The 11,013-nt window shown below is 36.9% G+C and overlaps 1 protein-coding gene across 1 annotated transcript in view; it reads left to right on the top strand.

The window, feature by feature from the left end:
- The window catches only part of LRP2 (LDL receptor related protein 2), a 113,579-nt gene that overhangs the window by 100,898 nt on the left and 1,668 nt on the right, over positions 1-11,013 (top strand). Inside the window, exons 69-79 of the mRNA XM_088168084.1 lie at positions 413-541; positions 1,228-1,448; positions 1,894-2,070; positions 2,585-2,704; positions 4,551-4,641; positions 5,189-5,256; positions 5,351-5,471; positions 7,823-7,952; positions 9,906-10,025; positions 10,121-10,228; positions 10,660-10,731. Coding sequence (XP_088024210.1) covers positions 413-541; positions 1,228-1,448; positions 1,894-2,070; positions 2,585-2,704; positions 4,551-4,641; positions 5,189-5,256; positions 5,351-5,471; positions 7,823-7,952; positions 9,906-10,025; positions 10,121-10,228; positions 10,660-10,731 — 1,357 coding nt within the window. The remainder of the gene's footprint in view (positions 1-412; positions 542-1,227; positions 1,449-1,893; positions 2,071-2,584; positions 2,705-4,550; positions 4,642-5,188; positions 5,257-5,350; positions 5,472-7,822; positions 7,953-9,905; positions 10,026-10,120; positions 10,229-10,659; positions 10,732-11,013) is intronic.

Below are 11,013 nucleotides of genomic sequence, written 5' to 3' on the forward strand. Positions count from 1 at the left end.
CTTAATATCTCCAGAGCTGCTGCATAAATTACATGATAAATTAATTTTTACTTGTAATGAACCTTATAGTCTCCTGGAAAACAGAATCTTTAAAGATGCTTATTAGCCACTACTGCTGCTTAAAAGCAACAACGAAAGTTTTCAGTAGCCCTTCAATGAAGATTATTTGATAAGGACCAGAGGTAGCTGCAGAAACGTTTTCAGAGGAAAAAAATGAGTGAGCCGACAGATCACATTTGCTAAACTTACCTGTAATTAGGGTCTATATAGTCTATACAAGTTCAGTAATCAACGTAGGTTCATTATATTAATTTTGTTCAAGTTTGGTAGAGTGTTTCTTCTTAATTTTTTTATTCCTCTTCCATGTTTAAACTATTTACTTTTGGAATGTTTTGTGTTTTATGTAATTCAGACATCTTTACTGGACTGATGCAGGGACTAATCGCATAGAGGTGGCAAAATTAGATGGACGGTATAGAAAATGGCTTATTTTTTCTCAACTGGATCAACCAGCAGCTATCTCTGTCAATCCAAAACGTGGGTGAGTACTGCAGGATTTACCAGAATTATATCCTATACTGTTCGAAACCAAAAAACTGCACAGTGTTAAATTTTTCAGGAAAGACTAAAGGAATGTTTCTGGGAACTTCCCTTTACTAACATTGCAAAATTTGTGAGCATGGGAAAGCATTTTAGGATTAGATTTAGCATGGATGCATGTGTTGGTGGCAAGGCCAGATGGTTCAAATAAAAATCTCTTTTCTACATTATTATCTGCCCACTAAATTTCTCTGTTACTACTGAAACAGGGAGATAGAGGGGAAATAGAGGGGAATGTCTCTTCACCAGCTCCAAGCAAGACAGTCATAGCCTTGTCCATGGGGAAAAGTAATGTAAATCCACTTGTGTGTTCAACAACTGGGCTTGCTGCAACTTGGATTAAATGACAGATCATGAGATATTGTGATATGTGTTTTTCTCAGTTGGAGTACAGCAGCATAGCTCCCTGAAGTGACATGGATGCTACAGCTTTATTGTGATGGATGTTCTTTTGGTATTTATTGTTCAGTGAACTCTCTGTGACCTTCTAAGTCACATCTGCAAAACATAGGTTGCTGAAAAGTTTTTTTTTTCCATTACTGACCTTTTCCATGAAACTCCAAAGGATAATCACAGTGACCAAATTCTAAACCATTCTCATATCCATTTCTCATTCTGTCCTTTCAGCCTCATGTATTGGACTGACTGGGGAAGGCAGCCAAAAATTGAATGTGCCTGGATGGATGGACAGCAAAGACAAACTCTGGTCTCTGAAGACCTTGGCTGGCCAACTGGTCTTTCTATTGATTATTTGAACAATGATAGGATCTATTGGAGTGATTCTAAAGAAAATATAATTGAATCCATGAGACCTGATGGGACAGACAGAACCATTGTGCTACATGGAGGTAAGAACGTACTATGCAATTAATAGCAACCAAGATGTGTGCTAGCATGCACTTGGGTTCACAAGTGGGGCTACATTTGGGAGCTTTTCAAACATTAAGTCTTGGTAGTGTTTACTCCTTTATACAGTGATCAGTGGCACACCAGCAATGTGTGTTCAGTGTGTTCATAGTTCAGCGATGCCTGGTAACTGGACTCCCTGAGTGGAGTTTGTGACCCAAATAGGGGACAATGTGGCAAACTGGATTCTTGCTTTTTTATGTGTACTACTAATCAGTGTGGGCACTGAGACATGAAGAGGTCAGGCACATGAGGATATAAATATATGACTGCATGTGTCTTAAAATGAAAGCAATAAATAATGTATTTAAGCTGAAGAACAGCAGTTTTGTCTGTTCTACTGAAGATTTGATTGCTGATAGTCTCTTATTTGGTTCCTTTGAGAAGCAGGCAGTCCATACAGCCTTGATGTCTTTGAGGGCCATTTATACTGGATTGCTAAAGAACGAGGAGAAGTCTGGAAGAAGGATAAATTTGGAAGTGGAGAAAAAGTGAAAGTGCTGACTGTAAATCCGTGGCTTACCCAAGTGCGCATCTATCACCAGCACAGATACAATCAATCAGGTGGGTAGTCAGGATCCCACTGAGCCATTTCTTGCTATGAAACTGAAGTTGGTATTGATGTCTGCAAAGAGCTTAGTAATCTTTTGATAATGTGTCTATTAGTAAATGATAATATTAGTTTCTGAAACCTAAAAAATGGAATAGAGGCTGACAAGTACTTTCTGCATGCCCAAAATGAAATCAACAGTGGAACATCACACATTGGTCTTTCGAGTCTCTAAGTTTGCACCCTGTCATTTCTCTTTTCCCCCTCCCTCATGAGGACAGTCATAATATGTATTTATCCTGGCAAAGTGCTGATCGTTTAATACTTGGAGTAGTTTGTTCCTGGTGCTATATGGGCTCTCAGCAGCCATTGTCTCTCCCTTAAGAATGTAAGGGTGTAAGAAAAGGCAAAGAGAAGGTTTTGGTATAAATGACCACATTTGGCACAACTGAGTGTGGAATTGCCCTGCCTTGCCTCAGAAATACGCTGCATTGCTCCTTCAACTATTTATTACTTTCACTTTTTCAGTGCTTAATCCTTGTAAAGACGTCTGCAGCCACCTCTGCTTGCTGAGACCAGGAGGATACACCTGCTCATGTCCTCAAGGGACTCGGTTCCTAGAAGGCAGCAGCACAGAATGTGATGCAGGTAGAATAATTTGTCAAACTGGAAATGAAAGAAGCTTTTCTTTAGGAATACAAATGCATTACTGAATTAAAAGTATGGAGGGATAAGTAACTGATGCAATAGATATTGGTAAGTCAGAACATCTGGCTTTTATTCTCAGTCATCAGTGGTTTGTTGTCATCTCGTACATTTTCTTTAATGTCTTTGCATGTCATTCATAAAATGGATATAGATCCGTCAGTCCAACCAGAGCAGACCCAGCTACAAAACCGGTCACACTTTCTGATTTTTGTTTTGAAATTCCAAAATATTTTAAGAATGCATTGATTTCAGAACTAAGAATTTCTGAAAAATTATTGTTAACAATTTTGTTTACAATTCTGTGAAAGCTCTTACTTAATCAGTATCATAGAAACTTAAAGCTTACAGAACTCAAGAGCGTGGATAGAGATAACTTCTGGATAATGATACTCTAGAAAGCCTTTTAGGCACTTGAATTTCACTCTTCTTTATTGCATTGCAGCAAAACCCTCACAGTGCTTCCAGGAGCACAAATCAAATAGAATTTATCTGCCTTTACTGAGAACAGCAAAAATACCACTGCAGGATTTCTATTTCTCTCTAGTTGAGAGTTTGCATTCTTAGCTTACAGCGGTGTGAGTGGTAGCCAGATGTCCTTGTACTTGTCCTTGGAACATATCTTTAATGTATTGTGATTTGTAACATTTTGTCTGGCATTTTTCCTATGGCTAATCTTCTCTGAATTATATTCTTTTTGCCCTGAAAGAGAAAATGTCATCACTTTTACACTGCCTTACCTCTAAATTACCTTTTCTTAATAACTATTAGTGATTTTTCCTATTGCCATGTGGTGTGATCTTCAGAAAGAGGTTATAGTAATATGTAATAGTGAATGAATTTATGCAATATGTGTTTAAATTAGGAATCAATAACAATGTTGATTGCATTTGCTAATTGCTGCTTGTTGCTCTGGGAACACTGAATTTGATATTCTTTGCTCAAACTGCTTTACATAAAATATTTGGGAATTAAGAAAACTGTACTTGTGCAGTGACCAAATACAGCTTTTGTACATACATTTAGTTTATTTGGTCCTATTGCAGCTACTAAGAAATAGCTTGTAAAACCTCTGCCTGTCCCGTTTTTGTACTCCATTTACTTGGAGGGCATTCTACCTGTAAGAAACATTGTACCAACACACTTCTCTCCTCTGGCTGGTAACAATTTTGTGACAAAATACTATGATCTATGTCCATCCTCAATCTATAGCCTATAAAAATGGCTCAGACCCAGGGCTTTTCCTATGTTAAGTACACTTTTCTTGCAGTATATCCTGAGCTCTTACTGATGACTAGTATGATTTTTTTCCTCACTTCATTCAGCATTAGAGTAATGCTCTTCCTCTATGTGTGTTTCCATCTGTTTCTTCTCTTCATAAGTAATTGTATTCCAGTTTGGCCTTCTCTGTGCAACTTCCTGCTGGTAGAATGGTAGAGTCTGGACAAAAGAGAAAGCATTGCTGCTTTCTCAATGAAGAGGTTTAAAGGGTGGTGTTGGGCTGTATTGCATGAAAAAAAGAAAGTGAGCAGACACACAGCTTTTGAGCTGACTATGCCTACACTCTACTAAGTCGTTTTGTTCTGAGGTTTTGCTTCAATTAATTTAAGTTCATTTGGCAGAAAAAAATAGAGCAACAAGCACATTGCTATCAAAAACAAAAGTTCTGAAAAGCATCCTGTGAGTTTGCATATGCAAGATCTATAGAGACAAAGAAAATGCATAATTGGTATTATTTAGTTTGTTGAGGATGTCTTGATAATGTATATGTGGCTTCTGAATTTTGCAGCCATTGAAGCCCCTCCCACAATGCCACCAGCTTGCAGGTGCATGAATGGTGGAACATGCTATATAGATGAAAGCAGTCTTCCCAAATGCAAGTAAGTCTGTATATTGTTAGGGTAGTCCTGGCTCAGACTGTGCTGGTTTAGTCTCATGAAACAATTAGACTCTTTGAAATCTGCTGGAGACATTTCAGAAGGTGTCATACATCTGCAGTAGCATTTTAATAACAGCTATGGAAAAACACATGCATAAAAATATCAACAAATAAGCAATGTAAATGCATCAGTTTGGGGAGAAAAACCCCAAACAACCCCCAAAACAAAAAACCCAAAAAGTCAAACCTCTGAAGATTCTAATAAAATGCTATACCCCAAAATTGTAACAAAGGAAAAGTAACTCTCAATAAATGTAGCTTGGAACAGCCAGCAGGTGCCACCAGTGCTCCACTGAAACCAGACCTTCTGACTCAGCACTTTTTATTTTCACTTTTAGTTCTCATTTACATCCAGGCAGTGCAATATACAATTACTGAGCATGGAATTAAAATTTCTGGGTTGTAGATAAACATTTCAGAATATAATCATAAATCTGAGATCCCAAACTTAATAAAAGCCATTCAGTCAGCTGTCCTTATATTTACAGATGTTCTTACGGATACACTGGGAATTATTGTGAAATGGGATTGTCCAAAGGAGTCCCTCCTGGAACAAGTAAGCTTCAATAATATATTGCACTTGACATTTGAGCTAAAGAATGTGTAATACCTCTTGCTTGAATGTTTTCTTGTTCTTCTGTCTTTGACAGCAGCAGTAGCAGTGTTGCTGACAGTCATACTCATCATAATAATTGGAGTGTTAGCAGTTGGAGGCTTTTTTAACTACAGACGGACAGGCTCCCTTTTACCAGCGCTTCCCAAACTACCAAGGTATGTTTTGAAGGCTTTCAGAGCAGGAGTGTTTGTGAACTGGAAATGTATATTTGTTTCTAAATATTTCTGAAAAGTCAATTTTTTTTGCTGTGTGCCCATTCTGGTGGAATATGGGAAGTGCAGAGTTGCAGCAATTCCAGTGAATTTTTCTTTCCAAGCAGTACCATAGCTGATCATTATTGTGTAATAAAAGATGACTGTAAAACTCTTTGACATTCTAAATCAGCTTTTAAATAATGAGCAATATAGAAGACTGTTTACCAGATCTGAAGCTGCATATTCAGTTCAAAAAGATACAAAAGACCATAGTTAAATGTTTTATTTTTTTATAAAACTTTGACCTGACATGATTTGAAGAGATCTTTTAAAACTGAAAGGCTTTACTCATCTGCAATGCTGAATTCAGCTGCTTAAAAATATGGCACGTGTGTAGTGAACTTCTGTTTCCAATGCCTGAGACAATGCATACACTGCTGACAGTCATACTGTTGAGTGAAAACCAGCTTTAATTTTTTTAGCTTTAAGCAAATTGTGTTTTAAAATGCATAAAGGCACATCTTCATAGTCCTTGCACCAATTTCCCAGTTATAGCTCTTAAAATCAATCTAATTAAATCACTGTAATCAGTAATGTGGATGAAGCTAAAACTGCTTCCTCATTGGAGTACACTGAAATAATGTCATTGAGTGCACCCAGATGAAGACCACCAAGATGATTAGAGAGATGGAGCTACTCTCCTACACAGAAACGCTGAGAGAATTCAGTTTGTTCAGCCTGGAAAAGAGAAGGTTTATGAGTGACCTCAGGGCAATTTTCTAGTAGGTGAAGGGAGTCTACAAGGAAAATGGGAAGAGACTTTTTACAAGGGCACATAGTGAAAGGACAAGGGGGGGAATGGATTTAAACTGAGAGTAAGTTTAGATTAGATATTAAGAATTAATTCTTTGTGAGAGTGCACTAGATTTCCCAAAGAAGTTGTGGATGCCCCATCCCTGGCATTGTTCAATGAGTTGGAAGGAGCTCTGAGCAACTTGGTCCAGTGGAATCATTCTGATCCAATTTATTCATGTGTTGATGTAGTTCAATTGGGGCAAACTTTTTGTGCAGGTAAACGCTGAAGGGCAAAGAGGTTTTAAGAGACCTCTAAGCTACTCACTGAAATTCCCTGTTTCATGCTTTTTTGAATGGAAACTTTCTGTATTGTTAGATAGTGAACAAGCTGAAATTTTAATGCACTGACTTGATCTTTGCTATTCAGCGATGCTTCCCACATGAGTTACGAGACTGTGTGAAAAGGAGATGTCAGTTTTTTGTCTGAGTCTTGATTTGCATTTATTTCTGCCATGAATATATCTTAGTGCTGCCATTGCTCAATCCGTCTTTAAACTCTGAACTTGTACATTTGCAGAAGAGTTAACTCAAGCTATAGCTTAACTGTTGCCTGTAATATGTAATATGAGACCTATCCATGTACAGGAGTCATAGCTAAGATCTACTTTTTAAAATTCAATCAGCTGATGCCTACAGGGCCAACTGGTGACGTGTGTACACAATGCACCAGCTGTAGGAAAGAAGTTTAGCATGAGCCAGATCTGGTGAGGACGTACAATTGGAAAGATTATTCCAGTACTTCTGCCTTCCTTCATGTTCGGCAAATCTGACAAAATGAAACTAAAGTTAGCTGTGGAGCAGATTCATAATTAGATTTTGGGATGTTACATGCTCAGATTCCTGTGTGGGAATGTCCTGTATTTGGTTACTGATTTCTATCTTTCACTCCTCTTATTATTTTTTAGCCTGTGTGCTTTCAGACTATTTTCAATATTATTCATGAATACCTAGTGTGCACTTGTGGTTGTCATAAATCTGTACACAGACTGAACATTCACTAGTATGAAAACAGTGTCTTGTAAATATCTTCATGATTTACACGCATTGATCTTCAGTATAGGTGTTAGTGGAATTATATTGTCAAATTTCAGATGCATATTTAAAAAATCCGTTTCAATGAATTTGAATAACTGAGTGGATCCATGCATTTGTCTTTAAATTAACTGAAGTAAGAGTGGTCAAAATGTGGGTAAACTCTGGGAAATTGTATTTCATTGACGTAATTTAATGGCTACATGAGCACACAAATGTATTTGAGATGATTCTGAGTGGGCTAATTTAGGTTAAAAAACTCGTTAAACTAATAAAGAAATGTAACTTCTGATGCTAGGTTGCCAAGATTCAAAGTGGTAATTATGCTTAGAAGAACAAGTGAAAAAATCTGTATTATAAACACTCTTTCTGTATAATCTCTTCTAATTTTCTTTTTATTTTTGTTTATTTGGGATTTTTTATAGTTTAAGCAGTCTTGTAAAATCTAATGAAAATGGCAATGGGGTAACTTTCCGATCTGGAGCAGATGTGACTATGGACATAGGAGTCTCTGGCTTTGGAGGAGATTCTGCTATAGACAGAGCAATGCAAATGGTATGGTTTAGTTCTCAAATAATTTTTTTAATTGTGTGCTTTTAATGTAATTAGTAGCTTATAGAAGGGAGCCTTTTATCTATAAAATGATAGTGAGATAATAAATGTGTTCTAGAAAAAGAAGTGAACAATGATTGATAGTTTCCTGAAATAGCTTTCTGTAATTTGAAGGCAAGGACTTCAAAGAACATAGGATGTTCTTTAAAATAATGTGACTTTTCCCAAGATTTATATAACAGAAATTAAGTCAATTACCCTCTTTCGTCTTTCAGCATGTTCATGGAATATAAAGCAAATGAGTAGATAAGTGACAGTGTTGTAACAGGGAATTTTTTAGTACCTTTATGTTCCATAGAACAGTTTAAAGTGTGTAGTTTTCAAAACCAGATGGTGTGTTAGAATATTCAGAGGTAAAGCCTAAGCCTAATCACAGGATTCACTATTTTATGCAATACAGTACATATTTGAGAATTCTTTTATTTATGAAGTTTCAACAAATCATGTTTAACAGTTATGGGGGCATCATAAAGTGCAACTTCACTCATCTATGTTTTGTTATGCACATCTGAGAAACGGCAGATCCCTGCGCTATTCCTGTTTACCACAGGAAGTACAATGTACAAATGATTTTTACTTGTAGGAAACAGATCATGGATATATTTGAATAGTAATCACTTGCTGCTAAGTATAAGGTGGAAACTCCCTAAACTGATGGTGAATAGATGTGAAATTAGACAGCTAAAGAAGATAAGCTCCTGGTATGACCTTTGCCTAGATGAAGAAACAGTCTTTGTTAAAATTAGGCAGCTTATGTAACAAAACATCCACATGAACATTCTGGTAAACACTGGAAAAATAGCTTTAGGCTTGTATATTACCCCAAATCTTTTTCATGCACAAAGAACTTCACCATAGTTGGCATTTTCTGGCCCAATACCGACATACTGAAGTTCAAACAATGCCGTTTGTACATTGCCAATAGCAGGTCTGGATCCAGACTATCTCTGCTTACGTGGTGTTAGTTCTCCCTGTGTATCCAGAGTATAAACAAAAAATTGTTATTTTGACTGGGAACTAATTCAGAGGGTTTGGTGCATAGCAGTGGAGAACTGTGGGATGTGCCTCCTAAAATTTTAACATCATATATGCATTGAGTAGATGTTGGATATTTTTCAGTGAGGCTATTCTTAGCCAATCTCGTTTGAGGAAGCTGACAAGAGTTTACTGTGCTATAAAAAAGCCATATTCTGGTAGCAAAGAGCATGAATCCATGTGGCATGAAGCAGTAGTTTGTGAAAATGAGGCAGGTTTAAGGAACTAGCTACTGTACTATTCCTCTGCTATTCCTGTGCTATTCCTTGCTAGTTCTGTCAGGCTATGTCAAAGAGCAGGACAGGTGAGTCTGGGTAGGGTTTTGTTTTCATTAACCTCCTGCCTGATGTAATTCAACTGACATGAGTAAGGGGACACATTTATTGCTTTGTCTCAAAAAATACAGCAATCTCCTTGCTGAGAAAAAATGAATGACCCCCATTCTTTATATATCAGCTACTGCTTATTAATTTGTATGGCGTTTTGAAGTCTCCAAATTAAAATATTTATTTGGATATTATTTTTCCTTTGATATCTTTTCTTCTATCTGTTGAAGGTATGATGTGTGAAAGTTATCTTTCCTCATCATAAAATACTTTGAATCAAGTATTGAAGTGTGTTGTGGGAGTTTTTGTCCATCTAGGAAATGAGGTAATATTGCAATAATCAGTAGTCCAGGCTGCTAAGTCAGGGAGTAAAAGTAAATTGGTATTGTGATTTTAACAGATACTAGGTTTTGTCTAGGCCTATATGAAAGTAAACATGTGTTGTTCCCCAAGATGAAGAGTTTGACTACACATTAATTTCTAGGAGTATGGAGGTTTTTATTCCACTGCAGTTGTTGGGTTTTTTCCTCCATAGAATGAAAACTTTGCAGTGGAGTCGGGGAAACAACCAATCACGTTTGAAAATCCAATGTATACAACCAGAGATGGTGGAGCCAGTACAGCTGGTGCAGTTACAGTCATTCGGCCAACACTTGTAAGATAAATTTTGGCTTGACTTTCACCTTTCATTTTCCCTTATGACCACCTTTTTTTCTTTGAAGAATGTTGATTTTCTTTCTTCTCCTATAGGTAGCAGCAGCTGGAAGTGAGGAAAATGAAAATTTTGAAAATCCTGTGTATTCCTCTGTGATATCTACTAGCCCAAAGGAAACCTCTCAGAGTACAGATCCTCCTCCGGTAGGAAATAAAAATGCTCTAAGGCTTGCCTTGTTTGTTTTCTGCTCCACACCAGGAAAATGGAATTGTTAGGGAAGCTGCAGTCAACTTATTGTCGTTCCATGTTCCTCAATAATTGCCCTTGTGTTGTTTTCAAGACAGTTTTTTCCTATTTGATGTACTTGTCTGGAATTACAGGCTTACATGAAATAATTTAGTAATTTTTGTTGCCTAGCCTTTTGTGAATACTTCTTTAGGTGAAATAACTTGGTTATCTAGCAAAAAAAGAACTTTCGGTTCCATGCTTAGAATTACAACATAGTGATATAAGAACATCCATCTGAAGTCACTGAGGTAGCAATCAATGCAAGCGAAATCCAACACTGTTACTAGCAATTTCCTGAGAAGTTTTGAGAAAAATGTATAAAGTTCTAATAATTTTTATGTTTCAGGAATCAAAGTGGAGTTTCTTCAAGAGAAAAAAGAAACAAAACACTAATTTTGAAAACCCAATATATGCGGAGGTATTGTTTATATTATATACTTTTATTTTTCAGCTAATATACTGCTGGACTTTGTTCCTGCTTTCATAGAATAAAGATTATTGGTAGATTCTGCTGCTATGTGGAACAGCACAGAAATTCCAGGCTATGTTAGGGACTGAAGTGGTTGTGAGAGGTTACCAAATGCCATGCACAGTGAGGTGTTGAGCAGGCTCAGCTCAGGTGGCACAGCTGCTCCTGATGTTAAGCAATAAAATAGAAGTTCCAGTGTATGGAATAAGTTTCTAGTATTATCTGTACTAT

The sequence above is a fragment of the Sturnus vulgaris genome, chromosome 7 (genome assembly GCF_052056855.1).
Source record: "Sturnus vulgaris isolate bStuVul1 chromosome 7, bStuVul1.hap1, whole genome shotgun sequence".
Taxonomy (NCBI): domain Eukaryota; kingdom Metazoa; phylum Chordata; class Aves; order Passeriformes; family Sturnidae; genus Sturnus; species Sturnus vulgaris.